This window comes from Bos indicus x Bos taurus, chromosome 19, assembly GCF_003369695.1.
Source record: "Bos indicus x Bos taurus breed Angus x Brahman F1 hybrid chromosome 19, Bos_hybrid_MaternalHap_v2.0, whole genome shotgun sequence".
NCBI lineage: Eukaryota > Metazoa > Chordata > Mammalia > Artiodactyla > Bovidae > Bos > Bos indicus x Bos taurus.
In genome coordinates this window covers 27,765,480-27,790,774 of record NC_040094.1, presented here as the reverse complement: position 1 = coordinate 27,790,774, position 25,295 = coordinate 27,765,480, and the positions used below count along the sequence as shown (strand labels likewise).

At 43.1% G+C, this 25,295-nt stretch overlaps 1 protein-coding gene and 1 long non-coding RNA gene across 4 annotated transcripts in view; one reads left to right on the top strand and one right to left on the bottom strand.

The window, feature by feature from the left end:
• Positions 1 to 25,295, top strand: part of LOC113878532 — a 109,582-nt gene that overhangs the window by 50,895 nt on the left and 33,392 nt on the right. Inside the window, exon 3 of one of the 2 annotated variants that reach the window (XR_003507015.1) lies at positions 9,693 to 10,014. The exons of the other annotated variant lie outside the window; for it this stretch is intronic. This is a non-coding gene — a long non-coding RNA (uncharacterized LOC113878532). Of the gene's footprint in view, positions 1 to 9,692; positions 10,015 to 25,295 lie in introns of those variants that run through there. 2 annotated transcript variants of the gene reach the window in all.
• On the bottom strand, positions 15,112 to 25,120 carry LOC113878524 (arachidonate 12-lipoxygenase, epidermal-type-like). Of its 2 annotated transcripts, XM_027519705.1 has the most exons (14): positions 23,909 to 25,120; positions 23,327 to 23,528; positions 23,056 to 23,137; positions 22,849 to 22,971; positions 22,232 to 22,335; positions 21,929 to 22,089; positions 20,960 to 21,103; positions 20,655 to 20,864; positions 17,666 to 17,752; positions 17,037 to 17,206; positions 16,793 to 16,915; positions 16,099 to 16,198; positions 15,824 to 15,991; positions 15,112 to 15,731 (listed from the first exon to the last, which is right to left on the bottom strand). In XM_027519705.1, exons 1-14 carry the CDS (start codon positions 24,041 to 24,043, stop codon positions 15,552 to 15,554), a joined length of 1,989 nt encoding a protein of 662 aa, XP_027375506.1. In that variant the 5' UTR covers positions 24,044 to 25,120; the 3' UTR covers positions 15,112 to 15,551. The 2 variants fall into 2 exon arrangements, with proteins under 2 accessions (XP_027375506.1, XP_027375507.1); XM_027519706.1 differs by lacking the exon at positions 17,666 to 17,752.

Below are 25,295 nucleotides of genomic sequence, written 5' to 3'. Positions count from 1 at the left end.
TACAATGCAGCATTATCAACTATAGTCACTGTGTTATACATTAGATATATATATCCCCCAGCCCCTAGCAAACACCATTCTTTTCTTTGTTTTTATGAGTTCAACTTTCTTTCTTTTTTTTTGGCCGTGTGGCATGTGGGATCTTAGTTCCTCCACCAGGGATCAAACCTGCATCCCCTGCATTGATTGGAAGGCAGATTCATAACCACTGGACCACCAAGGAAGTCCCTATTGAAGTCCTTCTGGAGAGTAAATTTCCAGGAGAAGAATTAACGGGGAAAAGGTCACGGATATTTTGATGTTTCTGGGCCCCTAAAGACAAATCATTTCCTATAAGATAGTACTAATACCTACTGTCTCCAAGAACTTATAATTGCTTTAGTTTCCCTTCAATTTTAAGAATAAATATAAAGGTAGAGAATGAAAACCTTCTTCCTGTTCCAGTTTTTATAGTTCCTACACACATCTTTCCTGGAGACCATGGTATTCATTTCTCATATGATTTAGAGTTTCTCATGAACAAGCCAGCAAAATGAATGCATGTAAAGAGAGCATACTAAACACACCATTCTTAATTTTGGCTTTTGAATTTGTATTTTGGAAATCTTTCTGGATCAGAACAGAGTACTTCCTCATTCTTTTAACAAGTGTAGAATATTCCATTGAATAAATTTACTATGATGTACTTAACCAGTCATCTAACGATGGACATTTAAATTTTCCCCCCAATCTTTTGCTAAAGCAAACAAGGAGATGATTAACCTTCCCCTCACATTATTTTGCCTGTGTGCAAGTAGATTTGAATAATAAATTCTCAGAAACATTACTGCTGGTTCAAAGGGTAGATGCACTAGTGATCTTGTTGAAGAAGTGAAGTTGCTCAGTCGTGTCCAACTCTTTGCAACCCTATGGACTGTAGCCCATCAGGCTCCTCCATCCATGGAATTTTTCCAGGCAAGAGTACTGGAGTGGGTTACCGTTTCCTTCTCCAGGGGATCTTCCTGACCCAGGGATTGAACCTGCGTCTCCTGCTTTGCAGACAGATGCTTTATTGTCTGAGCTACCCGGGAAGCCTGTGATCTTGTTAGATGTTACCAAATTGCCCTTCAGAATGATGATATCCATTTACATCCCCAGTAGCAATTTTTGATTGGAGAAGGAAATGGCAGCCCACTCCAGTGTTCTTGCCTGGAGAATCCCAGGGATGGGGGAGCCTGGTGGGCCGCCATCTATGGGGTCCCATGGAGTCCGACACGACTGAAGTGACTTAGCAGCAGCAGCAGCAGCAGCAATGTTTGAGACTGTGATCACTCTATTATCCTATTATGCATGCACAGAAGAGTGTGTTATTAAATCTGTGAGTCCATGTGTCTCATGAAATGTTTATTGTAGTTATATTTATCTTCTCTCAATCTACCATTTGATTATTTTGTATCTTTAATTCTCTCCTTATTATCTTATTGTAATACTTACAATAGTTGTTTTACAGCCCTTGTCTTCTGATTCCATCATCTCTGTCATATCTGGTCTGTTTCCATTGACTTTATTTTCTTCTGATTATTGGTAATATTTTCTTGCCTCTTTGCATTGCTAGTAATTTTTACATATTATTTATTGTTTATTTTCAGCTGCATTGGGTCTTCACTGCTACGTGCAGGCTTTCTCTAGTTGAAGGCAAACGGGGACTACTTTCTAGTTGTGATGAGCAGGCTCACTAGTTGCAGCACTTGGGTTTAGTTGCTCTGTGGCACATGAGAGCTTCCTGGACCAGGGATCAAACCCACGTCCTGAATTGGCAGGCAGATTCTTATCAACCACTGCATCACCAGGGAAGTTCCCCAGGACTGGTTGTTTGTTTCACAGAAAAAGAAGGGTAAAGATAGGAAAGTATTTGGTTTGTTTACTGGATTCATTCACAAAGTGTTTACTGAGTACCTATTATATGCTTGCGTGCTCAGTCGTGTTCATTCTTTGTGACCCTATGAACTGTAGCCCAGTAGGCTCCTCTGCCCATGGGATCCTCCAAGCAAGAATACTGGAGTGGGTTGACATTTCCTCTTCCACTCCTCCCCACCCAGGGGCAAAACTCACGTTTCCTGCATCTCCTTGCATTGGCAGGCAAATTCTTACTACTGAGCTACCTGGGAAGCCCTTATTATACACAAGCCATTAAGAATATGCAATTTGTGCCCTCAAGGAGTTCCTAACCTGGTGGGGGAAACAAAATGATAAAAAAAATAAAATGCAACTGTGTACTACTGTGAAGAATGAATTCTGTATAGGATGTGGAGCACAAGGCAGGGAGAGGTCAGTTTATGTTGGGAAGACAGACTGCTTGGGGAGCAAGTTGAACTGAGTCTTGAAATTTGAGTAGGCATCTGCCAGGTTGGCAGAGATGGAGGAGAGTTGGGGAGAAGGTAGGCATTCTGGGCAAATAGACAGCAAGAGTTCCAGGATTCTGGTGAAATTTCAGGGAAATCCATGAGGTTGGGGCCAGCAAGAAATAAGTGATATGGTTGCAAAGGAAACAGGAGACCCATGAGAAAAGTTCTTTGGAGTGCTGGTGAGAGATGATAAGGACCAGAAACAGGGCAGGGTTAGCAGGAATAGAGATGGGGGAGGGTGAAAGAGATGCTAAGGAAGTGGAATTGTCAAGACTGTTGTTCCATTGGTGATGGTAGGGAGAGAGAAAGGAGAGAGAGAGGGCAGAGAAGAGGGAGAGACGGCAAAAGAGATTGATCCAGTATGACTCCCTGGTTCTTGAATGGGGCAAGTAGGTGTATGATGGAGTCATTTACAGAGATGTGGGGACATGTAAGGAAGGACTGGGAAATGTAATCAAGTTGGTTTTTGATTAAGTCGAGTTTGAAGCACCAGGACTTCCCTGGTGCTCCAGTGGTTAAGAAGACACCTTCCAGTGCAGGGGATGCAGGTTCGATCCCTGGTCGGGGAATTAGAATCCCACACATTGCAGGGCAACTACGCATGAGTGCTTTAGATCCCGTGCGACACAGCTAGAGGAGCCCTTGCGCTGCAAGGAAGAGCCTGCATGCTGCAACTAAGACCTGACACAGCCAAATAAACACTAAAAGAGAAGATTAAAAAAAAAGTTTGAAGAACTTCTTGAAATTGTAGACGGGTACCTCATGGCCCACTTTACTGTCCGCTGCTTTGCATGTGTAAGGCTTTGATGTCTGAGAAAGGTCAAAAGTTACCTGCCAAAAGTTCTTCTTTGGTAGAGGAACTATAAGCAAGTGCAATTCAATTCAAAATAATTATTGAGCATTTACTATGTACCACATGGTGCAACACACACTAATCTCCAAGGGGAGAGAGATTCTGTCTGCCTTGTCCACATTTGCATCCCAATACCTGATACAGTGACTGATACACAGTGGACATTTAATTAGTGTTTGTTGAATGACTAACTGAATGTATGAATGAACATGTTTGGTAATGAAAATAGCAACGAGTATCTCCTGAATCCCAAAAGCTTGGGGAGACAAATGCATAGACAGGGTCAAACAGCATATTAAATGCTTGAATAGAATGGATGTAATGGGCAAGGAGGACTCATGGGGAAAAGGAGTGAGTTGTGCTGGGTTTTAAAGTTTTCTGGGCAGAGAAGAGGGAAAGACATTCCAGGAAGAAAGAATAGAACATATAAAGGCCTAGAAGGGTGAAAGTGCATGACATGGTTCTCAGACTGACAGTTTAGTGCAGCTGTACTCCACCTGGCAGCCATCACGCCTGCCATCCCCTTAGAAGGAAATAGTCCCCATCCATAGCCTGTGCCGAGGGGAAGCTCTGGGTGTTCTTACTTTACACAAAATGAAACTGCTGTTCAGCCACAGGCAAATAATAAGCTGTCTAGGACCCTAAGAGTTACACTTGAGTGGAACAACTGACCAAACCAGAAGGAACAGGGCTGGTCTCTCACTATGATGTAAGTGAGTGTGTATGGTTGTGGTGGTAGCAATGGTATGGAAACCACAGAGATCAGGCAGTAGCCATAGCATCAAAGATGGAGAGAAGCCAGAGAAGCCAAGATGACCATAGGAAACAAAAGTTACAAAAAACTAGAAGCCACATGGCAGAGAAAAGACATGCTGAGCAGAGGGAGAAGCAGTTGCTTTCAGAGAAGCAGATGGAATCAGAGGTCAGCCTGTTATATCACATCTACATAGATTAAAACCCATTATAGTGTTACAATGTGTGTGTGTGCGCTCAGTCACTTAGTGGTGTCCGACTCTGCAACCCCACAGACTGTAGCCCACCAGGTTCCTTTCTCCATGGGATTCTCCAAGCAGGAATACTGGAGTTGGTTGCCATTTCCTCCTCCAGAGGATCTTCCTGACCCAGGATCTAGCCCTTGTCTCCTGCATTGGTAGGTGGATTCTTTGCTACCCTGCCACCTGGGAAGCCCTAGTAACACTATAATACTTGCTATCAACCATCAAACATGTTGAACAGGTTTAATTCACTAGGAGAGGATATTTAAAATTTCTGTTGTTCTTTATTCCCAGTGACCCAAGTTTCCTGCTCATATCATTTCCCTTCTGTCTGAATAACTTCTTTTAGCAATTCTGTTGCTAAATAACTTCTGTTAGCAAATTTGGAGCAGCTCTGTTGGCAATGGATTCTCTTAGTTTGTCTTCATTTAAGAATGTCTTTATTTCATCATCATCCTCCAGGTTTTTTTTTTTTTTTTCTGGATATAGAATTCTGAGTTAACAGGTTTTTTTTTCCCCCTCTCAGCCCTTAAAGAAATATGATTCTACTTTATTTTGGCCTCCATTGTTTCTTTTCTTTTTTAAATATTGATCTTCATTTATTTATTTGGCTGTACCAGGTCTTAGTTGCAGCATGGGGTATTTTCAATATTCATTGTGGCATGCAGGGTCTTTTTTTAGTTGTGGTATACAAACATGTGGGATCTAGTTCCCTGACCAGGGATCAAACCCTGACCCTCTGCACTGGGAGCACAGAATCTTAGCCACTGGACCACTAGGGAAGACTCCAGAAGTTGTTTTTAAGTATATTTTTTAGAGTAAATTTCCTCATTATTATTATTTTTTAGTTTGAAAACACATTTGAGTTTTGGCGTGTTCACATTTCTTGGTTCACCTGTGCGTTCTTTCAATGTGATAAATACCCAATCCCATTGTTTTCTGGCTTCCGTTGTTGCTGCTGAGACTTCTGTTGTCATGCTAACTCTTGCCCTTGGTGATGATCTTTCATTCTTTACGGCTGTTTTCAGGACTTTTTCATCTGTGGTATTCTGAAATTTTACTCTAATGTTTCTGGTTATGAATTTGTGTTCATTTTTTTCTCTTTGGGATACACTGATCTGTGAGTTTTAATGCTTCATTTGTTCTAGAATACTGTTAACCAATATTGGTTAAAATATTTCTGTTGTCTCTTATGACCATACTTTCCTTTCAAAACTCCAGTTATTTCTATGGTATACCTTGTCATTTTATCCTCCATGTCTCTAAACCTTTCTTTTATATTTTTCATTTCCGTATCTGTTTTTCTCATATTCTGGATATATCCTTTTGACAAATCTTCTAATTCTCTAATCCTTTCTTCAGTTGTCCCAAATCTGCTTTTTAAGCCATCCTTTAAGACTTTAATTTCAACAATCTTGTTTTTTCTTATTTCTAGAATATATTTTTTCCTGATCTATCCATTCAGTCTTGATTGTCTTTTTATATGCTTTCATTTGTAAATCAACTGTTTTTACTCTAACGTTTCCTATGTGTATGTGTGTTCTATATTCTATATTTGTCACTTTAAATTTTTTATTTATTTATTTATTTGATGTGCTGGATCTTCATTGCTGCATGCAGGCTTTTCTCTAGTTGTGGTGAGTGGGGGCCACTCTCCAGCTGCGGTGCACAGGCTTCTTCTGTTGCGGAGCACAGGCTCTAGGGCATGCAGGCTTCAGCAGTTGTGGCTTGTGGGCTCAGCAGTTGCAGCTCCCAGGCTCTAGAGCACAGACTCAGAGTAGATCTGATGCACAGGTTCAGTTGCTCTGAGGCTTGTGGGATCTTTCCAAACCAGGGATGAAACCCATGTCTCCTGCTTTAGCAGGTGCACTCCTTACACCTGAGCTAGCAGGGAAGCCCTGTATTTGTTGCTTCTAATAGCTTTATCCCCTTGGAATCTATTTTTTTTCTTGCTACTTCTGATTTTTACTCATAGTGGCTGGCTTCCTTATATATTTGATAATCTTTGTGAATCCATTGATTTGATTGATTGCCTGCATGCTCAGTGGTATCTGACTCTTTGTGATTCCATGGACTAGCTGCCAGGCTCCTCCGTCCAAGGGATTTCCTAGGCATTGCTTGCTCTTAGTATGTGGAAGAAGCTTTCTTCCAGAGAGTGTTTGCTTTGGCTTCTGGAATAGTCAGGGAGTGCTCCAATGTAAGACCACTTTATCCTTTCTTTGAAGGTATTGGCTCAGATTAGGAGTTGCATGCTGGTGTTTCAAGGTTAAATGCCCCCTACAACATTATTCCCCTAGAAATCTGGACTCTGTGCATCCCTGCCTTTCCTGGCTGCCTGACCACACAGGCTGAAAACTTGCCTCTCTTTCTCTACAACACTCTAGCTCCCTGCTAACCAACACATGTAAAAGAATCATTTAGAATTCCTGGAAAGGAAATTTATACTCACTGAAAACCAAAACAGTATACATGAAAAGTTCTAGACTGAAAACATTCTATTTTACTAAACAGTTATCATTCAATTCAAATTGATTTGCATGATGTTGAGCAAAGTCAGTTATGGTATTTTGTTGTTGTTGCTAAGTCACTAAGCATGTTAAGTCATGACTCTGCGACCCCATGGACTGCAGCACACCAGACTCTTCTGTCCTCCACTGTTTCCTGGAATTTGCTTAGATTCGTGTCCATTGAGTCAGTGATGCTATCTAACTATCTCATCCTCTACTACCCCTTTCTCTTTTTGCCTTCAATCTTTCCCAGCATCAGGGTCTTTTCCAAGGAGTCAGCTATTCAAATCAGGTGGCCAAAGTACTGGAGCTCCCGCTTCAGCATCAGTCCTTGCAATGAATATTCAGGGTTGATTTCCTTTAGGATTGACTGGTTTGATCTCCTTGCAGTCCAAGGGACTCTCAAGAGTCAGCACCACAACTCGAAAGCATCAATTCTTCCTTTATTGTCCAACTCTCACATCCATATATGACTACTGGGAAAACCATAGCTTTGACTATATGGACCTTTATCTGCAAAATGATGTCATTGCTTTTTAATACATTGTCTAGTTTTTTCACAGCTTTCCTTCCAAGGAGCAAATGTTTTTTGATTTCTTGGCTGTAGTCACTGTCCACAGTGTTTTGGAGACTAGGAAAATAAAATCTGTCACTGCTTCCACTTTTTCCCCTTCTGTGTATTTTAAATATCTTCTATCTCTTTATTTCCTTCCATTATTTGTTCTTTTTTGTATTTGCACTTTCTCACTTCCTCAGTTTTGTTTGGGCTAATGAGTTATTTACTTTTTAAAAAAGTATTTTAGATTTATATGATAGTTCTGCTTTTCTTGTTTTCTAAAATTTATTATAATTTGTTTTTTCATTTATTCCTTTCTGCAGCAATCCTTTAGTTTATTTTGTTATTATTTTCTAACTTTTAAAGAGGAACTCTGATTTCTGCATTTTGTTTTCAAGTATGTATTTAAGGTGATTAAGGATTCCTCTGAGTACTACTTGAACTGCATTTCATAGATTCTGGTATATATTCTTTACGTTATTTTTATTATTATTTCCATTAATTCCTTAGTTTTGGGTATGTTTTCCTTTTGACCCAATAATTATATGAAAGAGAGTTTTATTTTTAAACTTCCAAATAGAGAGGACTCTTTGATTTTCTTATTAAATTCATTTGTTGCAATGTGATTATAGGATAGTTTGTGCATTATTTCTGTAGGTGGGGGGTTGCAATAGTCCTTAAGTCTTAAGTATGAATTTTCATAAATACTATTGGACACTTGAAAAAATGGAGTGTCCTCCACTTTCAGGATGCAATGTTTGATATATATTAGTAAGGTCTACTCGGAGAAGGCAATGGCATCGCACTCCAGTACTCTTGCCTGGAAAATCCCATGGATGCAGGAGCCTGGTGGGCTGCAGTCCATGGGGTTGCTAAGAATCGGACATGACTGAGCAACTTCACTTTCACTTTTCACTTTCATGCATTGGAGAAGGAAATGGTAACCCACTCCAGTGTTCTTGCCTGGAGAATCCCAGGGACGGGGTAGCCTGGTGGGCTTCCGTCTCTGGGGTCACACAGAGTCGGACACAACTGAAGCGACTTAGCAGCAGTAGCAGCAGTAGCAGTAAGGTCTACTATGTTAATTATATTGTTTAGGGCCACTCTGTTTTTAGCTTTTTAAAAAATTATAACTTGTTTTGAATTGGATGACACAAGTAAATGAAAGCCTCTTTAAAAAAAATGTATTTATTTATTTGACTGCTGGGTCTTAGTTGCGGCACACAGAATCTTTTAGTTGCAGCATATGTGACCTAGTTCTCTGACCAGGGATCCAATCCAGGCCCCCGCCTCCCCCCTCCCCCCCCGCTGCTGCACTGGGAACATGGCGTCTTAGCCACTGGACCACCAGGAAAGTCCCTAAAGCCTCATTTTTATTAGCATGTTTCTGTTTCCTTTTCCTTGCTTATCTTGTAATTTCTGCTCTATGAAGGTTACTTTTATGTTATTTTGTAAATCAATATTCATAATTGTTATATTTTCATTGCCAGTTGTACCCTTTAGCTTTCTAAAGTAACCTTGCTTCCTTGGCTCATATTCTACCTTGTCTATTATTAAGATCATGACTTCTGTTTTAAATAGTTTGTTGTATACCCTTGCCAATCTTTAAAATAAACTTTAAGATTAGTTTTAGAGTTACAGGAAAATTATGAAGATTGTACTGAGAGCTTTCATGTACCTACACACCTAGTTTTGTCTGTTATTAAAATCTTAGATTAGTAGAGGGTTTTAAACATGAAGAGAATAGGAGGAAGCAAATAACACAAATTCTAATGTAGGAAATGGAGAAACAAGAATACACATAAAACATTTAAAAATCAAACCAATAAAATAAGCAAACTCAAATGAGCTTAATTTTTTTTCACAAAGTGAGAGAATAAAAATAAGCCATATTAGGAAGGAATAAAAGAAACATTACTTATACAATATAGGTTTAAAACAAAAGCAAAAACAAAAACCAACCCACAGTAACTGTAGCAGAAATAGAAAAGAGGGAGTGCTCTAGGAATCCCTGATAGTTTACAGAGCCTGCTGCTGGAACTTCATCATTTTGCCATGCCTAGTGTTTATGCTATAACATTCTATCTAGTTAAGTGTCAGCGGTCCTCTTTTTAAGTAATGGGAATCGTTGCTTCGATTTCAGCCAGTCCACATAGTGAAAAATATAACCCACCTGGTCTGAAGATGAGACACTCTAGAACCACGCATTTTAATTCTTCAATTTATTGTTCACAGTTTAAATAGAGAGCCCTCTAGGGGGCAGCAGTGGAATAACAGGAGCTGCTGTTTGGCCTTTGTGGAGAGAGGAGACAAAATGGTGACCTCTAGTCTAGAGCTTGTAGCTCAAGGAGAACACTTAGCATTACAACCCTTGACCCTTTCTCTTACTGCTTACAGGTGGCCACCATGTCACATACGGTAGTGTAAACCATTCACGGAGAATCCAGTGTGAGTGCCCACTTGGATTTGGTGCAACAGTACTGCCCTGCATGAGTACAGATGGAGTAAAAGAGAAGAACCGATCAAAGTCACATCAAAGGGATGTGACCAGGATTCTTGAAGGTGTTTTGGGCCTGGTATAAAAGGAGGGGAGAAAGATCACTGATGGGAGAATTAGGGATGTGGAGTTCATACAGGAATCAACATTAACAAAGATGTAGAGCCTCTTATGTCCAATGATGCCTGGGCAGATTTTGTCAGTAAAATAAGAATGATTGTACCAGATTCTCCTGGAAGATTATGGTGGGCTTTTTTTTTTTTTGGAAGTATAGTTGATTTACAGTGTTGTGTTAATTTCTACTGTACAGCAAAGTGATTCAGTTATGTGTGTATGTATGTACATTCTTTTTTCAGCATATTATTTTTCATTATGGTTTATCATAGATACTGAATACAGTTTTCTGTGCTGTACTGAAGGACCTTGTTTATTATGGTGAAATGATTTGAAGACTGGAGTGAGTCCTTGGCCTACCCACATTCAGTCTTGATAGTTTAATTTGGGTCTCAGTAATCCTGGTCCAATTGTCTGCTTAATTTCTTCACATAAATGTCCATTGTTCATCTAACTCAATTTTTCTTCTCTCCAGCCCAGTCGTGCCCAGACTCATAAACCCAGACTCAGTCTTTTAACCTCCTTCATCCATTCCTCTTCTGAAACTCAGTCTTCAAGTTCTTTCAGTCTTTACCTCACAGAGTTTCTCCAGAAAAGCTTATGACCAGTGAAAAAATTCTGAGAGTTTATTTCTGAGACTGTCTTTTATAATCCTTCTGAGAAGGCAAGTTCTAAGCTCAAACTCCACCTCCTGCTGGGTGAGGTGGTGACGGAGTTGTTGAAAGGTTGGCAGCAGTGGGTGATTTTTAATGGGCCGTATGTGTCTGTTTCTACGTTATTCACTGTTTTATGTTGTTATTGTTGCTTTGTTGTGGCACACGGACTCTCTAGTTGTGGCGCACAGGCTCCATAGCACGTGAGCTCAGTAGCTGCAGTTCACGGGCTTAGTTGTTCCATGGCATGTAGGATCTTATTTCCCTGACCAGGAATCAAACCCAGGTCCTCTGCATTGGAAGGCAGATTCTTAACCACTGGACTGCCAGGGAAGCCCCATTCTTCTTCTTCTTCTTCTTTTTTTTTTTTATGGCTGAGTATATTTGGAAAAAATATATATATATGATATTTCTTAATCCAACTGTATGTTAATGGGCCCTTGGGTTGCTTCCTTGTCTTGGCTATTGTAAATGTGCTGTGCTGTGCCCAGTCGCTTGGTCGTATCTGACTCTTTTGTGACCCCATGAACTGCAGCCCACCAAACTCCTCTGTTCATGGAATTTTCCAGGCAAGAATACTGAAGTAGGTTGCCATTTCCTACTCCAGGGAATCTTCCCAACTTAGGGATTGAACCAGAGTCTCCTGCATCTCCTGTATTGGCAGGCAGATTCTTTTACCACTGAGCTGTTGTAATTAGTGTGTATCAAAGTTTTAAGTGAGAGTCCCAGAAATTCACGCTCTGTTAGCAAGCCCCCCCCTTCTTCCCCACCCCCCCAAACCCCTCATCACCTTTATCTCCGGATCAGAGACTGATATTCCATGTTCTTTATCTCTGTTTATGTCAATTATTATAAGAAGAACAGGTTTAGGGCTGTTAATATGATGCTTTTCGTTGCTAGAAGTATTTATTTATACTTTCATCCTTTTTTTGTTTGACCAGGCTTGACAGAAGTTTGTCAGTTTTGTTGGTCTTCTCAAGGAGTCAGTTTTTTACTTTATTGATCCTATAAACTATCTTTATTCCTAATGTATTATCTTAAAATTTTTAATTCATTGTTTCAGTTCCCTGATATTTTATGGATTTTTTTCTTCTCCTTTTTCTAACTATCATGGTAGTCTGAGGTCTTTGAAAAGGGAATAGATTGGGGCTAATATACTGATGCTGTTCTCTATGCAGCTGGGTTTTAGGTATTCATAGGGAAGGTCTACGCTCTCATTTCTGGTCTTGTGTCCTTTGCTGCTGAGGGTAATTGATAAATAAAACAATACTGTAAATACAAAATGATAATAAATTTGATGAAGTGTTGACAAATTCCCGAAGTAGAACTAAATCTTCCTCAAGAATAGAAAACCTAAATATATTTTAAACTATTAAAAGAATTTTATCATATAGTTAAAAATCTTCCTACCAAAACCTGTGTCCCCTGCATTGGCAGGCAGATCATTCACCCCTGGACCACCAGAGAAGTCCCCGTATTTTAAAAAAGTCAGTTTCAAGATGAATAAATGGAGAAGTCAGTGTTCATGCAAAGCCACAGAAATATAGATACTATATAATTCCACTTATATAAAATACTTAGAAGAATCAAAATCATGTAGACAGAAAGTATAATGGTGGTTTCCAGGGTCTGGGGGAAGGGTAGGATATAGAATTATTGTTTAATGGCTATAGAGTTTCAGTTTTATAAGATGAAGAGAGCAGTGGATGATGGTGATGTCTACACAGCAGTGTGAATATATTTAATGCCACTGAAATGCTATATTTTAAAATGGTTATGGTGGCAAATTTTATATTATGTGTATTTTAACACAATAAAAAAAGAGAGAGAGAAAGAAAAAAGAATTCACAGACAGGAAAAATCCTTGGCTCGCTTTTTCCTTGAATATTTTGAAGGGATGGACCCACTGCTGTTTGGCATTGAATACTGTGACTTGATCTTCTTGCCCTTCTGCCTGCTGCTGCGGCTGCTGCTAAGTCGATTCAGTCGTGTCCGACTCTGTGAGACCCCATAGACGGCAGTCCACTAGGCTCCTCTGTCCCTGGGATTCTCCAGGCAAGAATACTGGAGTGGGTTGCCATTTTCTTATCCAATGCATGAAAGTGAAAAGTAAAAGTGAAGTCGCTCAGTCGTGTCCGACTCTTAGCGACCCCATGGACTGCAGCATAGTAGGCTCCTCCGTCCATGGGATTTTCCAGGCAAGAGTACTGGAGTGAGTTGCCATTGGCCTTCTGCCTACAGGATTGTTTGCTCATATTTAAAATCCAGTAGCTTTAGGGATATACCTCTGAGTTGACAATTCTAGGTCAGTTTTCACTGGTACTTGATTTTTCCTTTCAATATGTAGATTTTTATTTCAAGAGAGATTTCTTCCATTATATACATTTTAACATATGTATTCTATTCCATTGTTCTATCTCGTTTCTTTTTTAGGAATTGCAATTAATCTGTCTGTTCTTCAATCTCAGTCATTCATACCCACTGTGTATTTTCCCTCTAAACCTTTCTTCTTTATTTTGGTTTGCAGTATGTTGTATTAGCTTTTAAATTTCTAACCTTTCTCCTGTGCTTTCTATGTCTAGTCCCTGTTTTGTTCTTCCTAATTTTATATTTCTTCCATGTTTTTTTCTTGAAATTTTCCCAGAATTTTTCTCAGAATTCTGCTAGTTTCCTTCTTTATATATATATATATGTATATATAGTTCTTAAATATTTTTATTTTCTTTTTTTGTGCTCCTGATCTTCCCCCTATCCTGTGCTCTCTTAATTAACTCTTTTTTTCATATTCCATTGATTTTCTTTATTGAAGTATAGTTGATTTACAATATTGTATTAATTTCTGCTGTATAGCAAAGTGATTCAGTTTTGTATATTATTTTTTAAAAATGATTATATGTCTATTTATTTTTGGCTGTGCTGGATCTTCACTGCTGCCCTCGGGCTCCTCTCTAGTTGTGGTGAATGGGGCTACTCTCTGGTTGTGATGCGAAAGCTTCTAATTGTGTGACTTCTCTTGCTGCAGAGCTCTGGTTCTAGGGCATGCCGGCTTCAGTAGTCGCAGCACATGGGCTCAGTAGTTGTGGTGCATGGGCTGAGTTGCTCCGCAATGTGTGGGTTCTTCCTGGACCAGAGATCCAACCTGTGTCTCTTGCATTGGCAAGTGGATTCTTTACCACTGAGCCACCATGGAAGTCCATATATCCCTTCTTTTTTAATATGCTTTTCTGTTATAGTTTATCATAGGATATTGAATATAGTTCCCCATGCTGTACAGTAGGACCCTGTTGTTTATCCATTTTATATATAATAGCTAACAGTTGCTAACCCCAACCTCCCACTACATCCCTTCCCCAAAACCCTCCCCTTTGGCAAGTACAAATCTGTTCTCTGTATCCATGAGTCTGTTTCTGTTTCATCAATGGGTTCATTCGTGTTTTATTTTAGATTCCAGGTATAAGTGATATCATATGATACTTGTCTTTCTCTTTCTGACTTACTTCACTTAGTATGATAATCTCTAGTTGCATCTATGTTGCTGAAAATGGCAGTATTTTACTCTTTTTATGGCTGAGTAGTATTCCATTGTATACATGTACCACATCTTTATCCATTCATCTGTTAATGGACTTTTAGGTTGTTTCCATGTCTTGGCTATTGTGAATAGTGCGCATGTACTTTTTTGAATTAGAGTTTTGCCTGGATATACGCTGAGGAGTGGGATTGCTGGATCATGTGATGATTCTGTTTTTAGTTTTCTGAGGAGTCTCCATACTGTTCTCTATAGTGGCTGCCCCAACTTACGTTCCACTAACAGTAGAGGAGAGTTCTCTTTTCTTCACACCCTCTCCAGCATTTGTTTTTTGTAGAGTTTTTAATGATGGCCATTCTGACCAGTGTGAGGTGGTACCTCATTGTAGTTTCGATTTCCATTTCTCTAATAATTCTGCTAGTTCCCTTCTTACCCCTTCTATTTGATATTCCTTCACATTTGTGATTAAATCATGAGGTTTTTTCCTAAACTCATATTGGAAGTATAATTTTGATCTGCTCCCTAGCAGTATGTTTCTGGTGAGAGTCCTCTTCATACAGAAGATTTTTTTTGTTCTTTTCCACATGTGTCTCTGTACAGATGCAGGTGGAAAAGAACAAGAAGAATCTTCCAGGGTGTGCAACTCCTGTTTTTAAGGACTGTTTTCTTAAAATGTGTTTTCCTACAACTAGAAGGAGAATTCAAGTGGGTTCTATTCTAAATCCTACATGCCCCTATTTATTTCACTGGCCCCTGTCAAAGGTACAGACCTAGTCATTCAGGGTAACCCCTTGACACTTCACATGTCTATTTTCCCTGGTGATTTCTCAGTTCTACCAATAGGCCCTCCTTGCCTTCTCCTTTCTTCCACGCTGCTCTCAACCCTGATTTATACAGTTTCCTATACAGCTTTGCTGGTATTAAATGCTTTGGGCAGTCAGTCAGAACTTCCCTAATTTAGGTTTAAAAGGTTTAAGAAAATCTTTGAGGGATGTATTAACTACAGGAAGAAATGTTTGTCCCAGGAAAGCATCTTTATTTTTCTTCCTTGGAATCTGAATGAGAGAACAGGAAACAAACTAAGATCTTTTTTCCTACCTCCTTCCTTCACCATGCATAACCAACTTTATTATTTAATTAGATCTTTTCATTTATTTTATATATTTTTTCATTTCATTTGTATACAAACTAGATTCTTTGAAAAAGAGGAGATGGGGACAAAGGACAAAGAAGTGTAGGGCTAGGTGGACATTAAGGTAGGGCAGCTGTGGGTAGGGATGGGTTCCAAAATTCAGTGGGAACCATTCATTATGTATTACCTAGAGTTGAGTGATGCAGCATCCCTGAGCACTGACCACACAGCTTAGGGGTCAATCTGTTCACCAGAGTCTGTGGCCAAGGAGGGTGGGGTACTCAAAGGGTACTTAGGGAGGGCGGAATTTGGGAATGATGTGAGCAAGGCATCAGATGGTCACACTGTTCTCTACCATGCTGGGTCGAAGATACTCATAGGGCAGGTCCAGGCCTGCATTTCGGACCTCAATCTCCTTGTCCAGGGCAGCCAACTCCTCCTGGAATTGCTTCAGCACAGCTTGAGGTCCAGGGTCAGAGAAATAGTTTTCTTTGTGCTGCCCCAAGGCCACCTGACAGGGGAGAACAAAAAGGCTCAGCGCATGGACCCCTCAGCCAAGAACACTGCTCCTTCTCCCCTAGGGTGTAGGCATCCATCTCTAACCATGACAGGCTGGCGTCGGCCAAGGAATTTTATGAAGGTCTTCTGTGTTCGGGCCTGGTGCAGATTAGGCAGTGAGTCTACTATATCCTTCTCTGTCACATCCTTGGAGATGGGCGGAGGCTTCTGCATGGTGCATGGACCATTCGGGATCCAGGAGTACCAGTCCAGCTGCAGGTAGGAGAGCCTCTCAGAAACCCAGGCTGATGACCCAGGCATTTGGTCCCCTATCTTCTACCTCCCAGGAGCCCCAGGGGGCGAGGATCACAACAGGTTACCTGGCCCTGGTGGGTGGAAGCATGCTGACCAGTGCACGTGAAGATGCACATGGTGATGAAGTGGCAGAGCTGAGCTCGGGACTCTAAGGAGATGGGGAACCTGTGTGAGGTAAGAATTTGAGGCTTTGAGACCAGGACAGGAGACAGTTGATCTCAGGCAGTGAAAGATATCTGGGGATACAGAAAAGAATTCCTGTGTGTGGTTGTGCCTCTAGTACATACATAGTGTGTATTCACATGTTTATGGGCTTGGATGAACCCGTTGGCATTAGGAGAGAGGGCAGGAAAAGGTGAGGGAAAGTAACTAAGGGAAATATATGTGGTTCTAGAGGAAGCTCTTAGCAAGTTGCATTAAGGATGGGGAATGCTGTATGAGAGGGTGAGAAAGAAAAGGGGCTGGGGAATTAGGAGTGGTTACAATTAGAATTTCTGGAGGAATCTCTGAGTCTTGAGGTAGGGTGTCTTAAATATTTTTTTGGCTTTAAACTTTTTTTTTTTTTTTTGCACTGAGGTATAGCCAGTTAACAAACTTGTGAGTTTCAGGTGAACAGCAAAGGGATTCAGCGGTACATACACATGTATCCATTTCCCCCCAAACTCCCCTAGGGTGACTTACAGTATTGTGAAAAGGTATGGATTGTTGACAGGTGGGTGTGAGTTGACACAGGGTCAGTGGGGAGGATCTGGGCCTTACCCCCGGTCCTGAGCCCCCTGCAGTCCAGTCTCAGTGATCTCTCTACACCAGGCCTGCAGTTCTGGATCATCCTTCACAGCTCCATCACTCTTGTAGAAAAGACTGACCATCTTCTCTACGTACCTGCTCCCCAGGGAAGAAGACACTGGGTCTCAGATGGCCAGCCTAGGACCTTCTGGATCTGCAGTCCCCCTTGTTCTCACCAGAGGGCCCACTGGGTCTTCCCTGTTGGTGTTGCTCTCACCGGCTGATGACTCCCCAGAGCCTGAGCGCATCTTGGCCATAGAGAGAAGACTTCACATCCAGGAGCCCACGGTCTGCCAGGTCATCAGGAGGGCAGAAGGAGCGATAGGTCAGACCAGCTGTGGCTCTCTGGAGAATGTCTACATGGCCGCCACTCCCAGTGCTCACCACCTGAGGGCAACCCACAGCAGATAAATTAGTGTTTTCCATGTCAGCTGAGGGCTTCCCTGGTGGCTCAGAGGGTATAGAATCCGCCTGCAATGTGGGAGACCTGGGTTCAATCTCTGGGTTGGGAAGATCCCCTGGAGAAGAGCATGGCAACCCTCTTCAGTATTCTTGCCTGGAGAATTCTATGGACAGAGGAGCCTGGAGGGCTACAGTCCATGGGGTTGCAAAGAGTAGGACATGACTGAGTGACTAAGCACACAGCACGTGTCAGCTGAGGGGGATGGCAGTCAGGAGATTCAAGCCCAGTGGCCCTACTCAGGTCCCTTTATGAAGAAAGCTACTCAGGTGTGAGGCAGATCGGGGGAGGCCTTTGGTAGAGGGCATAGAGCTTCAGGGAGGAATGGCAAAGTGAATTCCTTCATCCTTGTACCCTCCTCCCTCTTTACCCATCCCTGTCCATACCAGATCAAAAATTCCCCATTTAGAGACAAGATTACTCCGGGCCAGCACGTTGATCTCCATGGTGTAGCGAAAGTGTGGAATCAGGAGCTGATTATGGAAGAAAGAATTGGAACACAGTCAAATAAGAGGGGTCCCAGGACCCATGAGTGGAAAGGAGATTAGAAGACCTGAGAGAGGAAATAAACAGGGGAGAGGATGGGTCTTCATGAAAAGAAGAGAGTGCCTGTTGGATTGTATTGGGTCAGGTTAAGATTTGGGAGAAGGAAGATGAGGAACTGTCTTCTTGGGGTCACCCAAGGTCAAAGGTTTTAGGAGTTCACTTATTTGCACAGCTTCATGTAATATGTAAGAATTTTAGGAGTCCTTTGTCTCACATCACAAAAAACTAGAAAGTTTCCTACATGTGAAATTCTATCTTATACCTGTGTCTTACTCCTATCAGTAAAGTATCTCTACTGCCTTCCATTGCACTCTTCACCTCCTCTTTGCCTTCCCTAGGGATGTCACTCCTGCTCATTCTCTCTCTGTCCTCTCTCTCACTTAGTATTTGATACTCCAAAGAAAAAAAACCCTTGGCTTAAACTTAAACCACTCTCTAGCAGCATCCTCATTGCTTGCTTCCCCTTTCATAGCAAGTCTTCTTTTTAAAAAAACTTTTTATTTTATATTGGAGTATAGATGATTAATAAAGCATTAGTTTCAGGTGTACAGCAAAGTGATTCAGTTGTACATATACATGTATCTATTCTTTTTCAAATTCTTTTCCCATTTGGGTTGTTACATAATAATGAACAGAGTTCCCTGTGCTATAAAGTAGGTCCTTGTTGATTGTCCATCTTTTTTGTTGTTGTTTGTTTTGTTTTAAATTTATTTATTTTAATTGGAGGCTAATTACAGTGTTGTGGTGGTTTTTGCCATACATTAACATGAATCAGCCACAGGGTACATGTGTCCCCCCATCCTGAACCCCCTTCCCACCTCCCTCCTTACCCTATCCCTCTGAGTTGTCCCACAGCACCGGCTTTGAGTGCCCTGCTTCATGCATCGAACTTGCACTGGTCATCTGTTTTACATATGGTAATATACACATCTCAATGCTATTTTCTCAAATCGTCCCGCCCTCTCCTTTTCCCACATAGTCCAAAAGCCTGTTCTTTACATCTGTGTCTCTTTTGCTGTCTCACATATAGGGTCGTCATTACCGTCTTTCTAAATTCCATATATATGCATTAATAATATACTGTATTGTGTTTCTCTTTCTGACTTCCTTCACTCTGTATAATAGGCTCCGGTTTCATCCACCTCATTAGAACTGACTCAAATGTGTTCTTTTTTTTATAGCTGAGTAATATTCCATTGTGTATATGTACCACAACTTCCTTATCCATTCATCTGCCAATGGACACCTTTAATATAGCAGTGTGTACATGTCAATCCCAAACTCCCTAACTATTCCTTACACCCTCCCCCACCCTGGTAACCATAAGTTCGTTCTGTCAGTCTGTAAATCTGTTTCTCATTGCAAGTCTTAAAGGAGTCATCTATGGGATTGCACAGAGTTGGACACGACTGAAGCGACTTAGCAGCAGCAGAAGCAGTATTGTCTCTACTTCCTCACATGATATTTTTCTGCTCAGCCCACACTGATCAGGCTTCTACCACCTCCACTCCCCTGAGATAGGATTAACCAGTGGATTAACCAATGACTTCCATATCAACAAATCCAAATGTCACTTCTCTGTAACTGTGTTTGCTTCTCAACAGCATGTGATACAATCACACTTCTCTCTTGAAACATTTTTTCCTTTTGGTTGCCCTGCTATCACACTTTTTGTTTCCCTCCTTCCTCAGTAGATAGCTCTCCTCTTGCTCCTTTTCTTACTTCATTCCCTCCTTTCAATTTATAAGGGTTGTGACACCCTAGAATTATATCTGGGCCAAATTCTCTGCTGTAGCTACAAACCCTAGACAGCTTAATCTAGTCTTCATAATGACTTTAGATATGTCTGTTTTCTGATAACTTTAAAATCTATACCTTCAGCCACACTCGCCTTCTAAGATGGCCCACACACTGTGGAGGGTGTTTCTCTCAAAATAAATCTACTTCTTACCTAAAAAAAAAGAGAAAGGAATCTATATCTTTAATCCTGACCCATTCCAAGAACTCCAGGCTCATATATCTAACTGCCTTTCTGACATTTTCTTTTTCTTTTACTTCTTTTTTTTTTTTTTTTTTTTTGCCACACCACATGACTTGTGGGATTTCAGTTCCCCAACCAAGGAATGAACTCAGGCCTTGGCAGTATAAGCTCGAATCCTAACCACTAGGCCACCAGGGAACTCCCTTTCCTGACATTTCAAGCAGAGCTATTGATTCTTCTCCCCACCAAGTAACAGGGCTTTCCCCCTCATCTTCCCCCACCTCCCTTTCCTCCTACCCAGCACTTCGATCACTCACACCCTACTCTCCAGTCACACCTGATATCAGTCAGCATCCATGTACCTCCACAGATCTCTCTGACTGGAATGTCCCACCCCTTACTATCCAACCGACAACATCCTCAGCCCAAATTTCAATTTCTTTGTAAAACCCATTCTCACTCTTTCTTTAATCTTAGCCATTTCCATAGCACTGTGTATATGTGTGTCTATGTAAACTGAGATTGCTACTAACCTAACATGCCACAAGGTCATGTGTAAACATCTCCAGAGTCTAGGAGTGTGAAATCTGAAGGGCAGTCAGATGCAAAATTAAGAAATGCTGAAAGGTGGCGCTAGTGGTAAAGAACCTGCCTGCCAATGCAGGAGGCATAAGAGACGCTGGTTCTATCCCTGGGTCGGGAAGATCCCCTGGAGGTGGAAATGGCAACCCACTCCAGTATTCTTGCCTGGAGAATCCCCTTGACAGAGGAGCCTGGTGGGCTACAGTCCATAGGGTCTCACAGAGTTGGACAGGACTGAAGCGACTTAGCACACATGCACAAAATACCTTGTAGATAGGATGCAGGCTGGGCAGGCTCCTCATGGTGGCCACAGAAATAACCTCGGCTATCAGGTGGCCCCTCAGCAGGTGTGACTGTAGCTGGTGGAGCTGGAAGTCAGAGCTCCGGACCCAGGTCTTGGCAAGGAGCCAGGCCATGGGGGGATCCGAAGGCAGGAACAACACAGGTGGGGGGCATCCATTCCGAGGTGGCTGGAGCTAGAGCAGGAGAGAGAGTTGGGGGCTAAGGACCTGGGTGTCCAAGTCCCTAGGGAAGATCAATGACTGGGGGCAGGACACCTGGGTCCTCTCACCTGGATGACCATAGGTAAAAGTCTTCCATCGGGCTGGAGCTTCAGCATGACCAGAGGGGCTGCTACATACTGTTGCTTAAAAATGATGACATTAGGCTTGACCCCATCCAGCAGGGAGAAGTCAGCTTCAAAGAGAGATCCAGTCTAGCGGGTGGGGAACAGGGATAGATAAAGGGGTTGAGGTTAGTTCTTGACCTGCCCTGCCCTTCTCTCATTGGTCAGGCTGATTCCTTTCCCTATCCATCAAGTCTTTTACGTAAATGCCAATCACTTCTCCCATAACCAAAACCCCAAATGCAGAGTTTCCATGACCAGTATCGTTCATCAGAGTTGGAACTCTCTGATGTGAATTTTGTGGTTTTCCTTGTACCCTCTTCCCCCACAACAAAACTCTTCCCTTATCACCCTCCTTCACGCTTTAGCCAAATGTGGCACATTTCTTTGATCTGAATTCCCCTCCCCCCAAAAAACATAGCCCCAACTGTCTCCCAGGGCTTTGTTTAGTCTCTCTTGCTATTTCCCTCCAAAAGCTTGGGCTCTTTGCTAAGGCTGAGAAATAGCTAATGAAGAAAGAAGAGATGGAAATGGAGATGGAAGAGGAATAATAGCAGAAGGAGATAACAGAAGGAGTTGGTGTAGATCAGTGGTTCTCAACCCAAGATGTTACCCCCTAGAAGATATTTGGCAATGCCTGAAGACAACTGGGGGATGCTGCTGGCAGCTAGTGGGTTGTAGCCAGAGATGCCACTAAGCATTCTACAATGCACAGGACAGCCTCCCACAACAGAGTTATCTGACCCAAAAATATCAGTGCCAAAGTTGAGAAACCCTGAAGTATAGATGGAGGAGGGTGTAGATTAAACAGGTGCTGATGGAGGAAATGAGGGAAGGGGGAAGAGAAGAATGAGGCAAAGAGAAGGAGACCAGAATGATGGCTGGGGTGATGGGTGAACAGATGAAGCACAGCACCTGGAGTTCTTTCTCCAGCTGTGTCTTCAAGTCTTCCATTTCCGGAGGCAGCACCAACCGTGACGGGAGACTCGTGGAGCGTCTCAGGAGCATAGGGTTTGCCCCGTTGAGGAACTGGTACCCAAATAGGGCATCATCCTTCCAGCAATTGCGGACCCGCTCTAGGGACATCAGGTGGGAGGATGCTGTAAGCTCCGAGCTCCTGATGTCACTGCCCTATTACTCTCCGATCCTCTCCCCTCTCCTTTCAGATCCCTGAGTTAGAAATATGTGGGTAGGTCTGGGGATGTTAAGGTAACTGACCAGCCAGAGGAGTTTTTCCTTGCGGGAATACTTTATTGAAGTCTTCCAGTCTTCTTACAGAATTTGTGAGATCTAATGACCCCTTTAAGGCCAAGTCCTTCAACCTGTGCAGAGAGGGCAAGTACAAGAAGTTCAGGAAAGAATCCCACCTTGTATCCTGGGATGAAGATGTCAGCCTTAACCTGGCACTCAAGAGTTGGACCATAAAGAAGGCTGAGTGCCGAAGAACTGATGCTCTCGAATTCTGGTGCTGGGGAAGACTCAAGGGTTCCTTGGACATCAAGGAGATCAAACCAGTCAGTCTTAAGGGAAATCAACCCTGAATATTCATTGGGAGGACTGATGCTGAAGCTGAAGCTCCAGTACTTTAGCTACCTGATGCAAAGAACTGACTCATTGGAAAAGACCCTGATGCTGGGAAGGATTGGGGGCAGGAGAGGAAGAGGGTGACAGAGGATGAGATGGTTGGATGGCATCATCAACTCAATGGCCAAAAGTTTGAGCAAACTCGGGAAGTTAATCAAGGACAGGGACGCCTCATGTGCTACATACAGTCCATGGGGTCGCAAAGAGTTGGACATGACTTAGCAACTGAACAGCAACAACCTGGCACTCACACTTTTGCCAGAGAGAGACTGAAGTCTAAATCCTTATCTTCAAGAAATCTCTCGTTTCTGGGAAGATCCCATTGCGTATTCCCTGCTATAGGCAGGATTAATCCCTCTTTCCAGAAACCCCATCTGGAGGAAGAAGATGGAATTTGTGTAAGTAGGGTGGTGGGTTTCTTAGGATCTTTTAGGGATCAAAGGCTTCCTGGGTCTCACCGGTACACCTTCCTTCTTTCCTCAAGCTCTTTCTCCCGATGTTTCTTAAACTGGTTCTGGGGATCATCCCTCACGGTCCGGGCTGGGGAAGGGGTCGCAATAGAACAGGGTCTCCATTAACATAGCTTCATTCTGGGACCCCTTTCCAGCTGAGCTGCTCAGCCCCATCCTTTCCCTTCTGACTTTCCCTCCATCTCTCTCTCTCCTTTCCCTCTTACATTAGAACGTCCAGCCCGCCAGGTGCCGCCCTCTGTTTTCCCACTGTTCTCACCGGTGCCCTCGGGCAAGCAGATGATCTCGTTGCCCTGCACCCAGCGGTAGCAGGGGAAAAAGGCCTCGCCTTGGGTGCCGGGACCCTGGACCGCGATCCACTTGCAGAACCAGTCGAAACCCACCAGGCTTTTGTGCTTGCGCAGCTTCACCAGCAGGAGGCGCCCCAGGTATAGGGAGACTTCGACCTCGAGCTGCACCTCCTGCAGCACAGGACGCGCTCAGACATGGGGTGCAGGGTTCTCGGAGAGGGCGGGTCAGAGAACCCTCCGAGAAGCCGGGCTTCTCTTTCCCCTCCGACCGCTCCCCGGAAGAGACCTGAATCCGCGTTGGAGGCGAGGAAGAACAAGCCACTCCAAGGGGAACTCAGGCCGGCAGGCGTCTCCTTTTCTCTGCCCCTCCACCCGGGCAAGAAAGTGCAGCGCTTCTCTCCCAGACCTCTCGCCTTCTCTTTTGCTACCTGGCACCCCACCCGTGCCCGACCTCCTTCCCCAGATACCCAGGGGTCCCTCGGTGCCGAGGCCCCAGCGCCCCCCATGTGCGCCCCTCCGCGACCGCCGCAGTCACCACCACCTCCACTAACCCTGATCCGTATCGGCCGCAGTATCTTCCCCAGGTCCTTCTCCCCGTGCTCGCCCACCAGCCACAGCTGCACTAGGTTGCTGGAGCCAGCCAAGAGCGAGTCTCCGGTGGCGACGCGAATCCTGTATTTGCCCATCTTGCCCGGACTTGGACCTGGGGTGGGGGACCTGAAGGAAAATAAGCTATTTATGGGAATCTGAGGCCCAGCCCCCGTGGAAACCACACCCAGACCACTGTTTCTGTTGTGTCTGGTTTCAGGGTCCCCACCTAACACCCACTGGTTCGTCTCACCCTCAGATGCGCAGGTCCCTGTCTTGTCAGTTGCTCTGTGTCCGCAGGGTTTCTCACAAGCTCAGGCAGGTGAGCAAAAGAGAGCAAAACTCACCCACCCTTATGCATTTGGCAAGCACTTCGTGATGCTAATTCCACTCCCAGCTAGGAGTTGAACACACACACCTGCCTGCGGATGATGACAGCTAAACAGTATCATCATTGTTTGCCTGTCATGCCCACCCAATTTTGGTGAATAAATAAGACAGCAACAGGCAAGAGAGATAAGGGAGGTGGGATCATTTGAAGTGTGGGGGTGTTTTCAGTGAAGAGTGAGTTAACCATCTTGGCATTTTTTCGAGGATGAGGATGAGATAATGCCAGACAGGTGAAACAGAGGAGTTTGTTGTCCAGACTTCTCAGCCAAGAGGAGAGTTGGAATTCCCCTTCAAGTCCAGTCCTGAAGTTTCCATTGGACTTCCCCTGAAATGAGCTCCTTGGGGCCAGCACCATAGATGGAGCACCAGTAATGTACCCGGTCAACACACTCCCTTTGCATCCAGTTTTCCACCCCCCACCCCACACCTCCCAATCTTTGCTCTCCGAAGCCTCTTTAGGGACCACTGCTGTCCCAGGTACAAATCCTTTCCAGATTCCTTCTTTGGATGTTCATTTCTAACCACCCGTCTAAGGTACTTCATCTCTCCAGTCCACTTGCCTCTTCCCTGGACGTCCTGTTCCATTGTGAACAAAGAGGTTTTGAATCCACTTTTTGCTTAAACCCTGCTTCCATCTCCTCTGCTGCAATAGTTAATCAGAATAGTTGGATCAAGTGAGAATTAAAAAGTATACAGACATATGTAAACATTTTAAAATGAAATCATAAATGTATAGCTACTGATGAGCTTCCGTCATAGCTCAATTGGTAAGGAAACTACCCGCAATGCAGGAGACCCCGGTTTGATTCCTGGGTTGGGAAGATCCGCTGGAGAAGGGATGAGCTACCCACTCCAGTATTCTTGGGCTTCCCTTATGGCTCAGCTGGTAAAGAATCTGCCTACAATATGGGAGACCTGGGTTCATTCCCTGGGTTGGGAAGATACCCTGTAGAAGGGAAA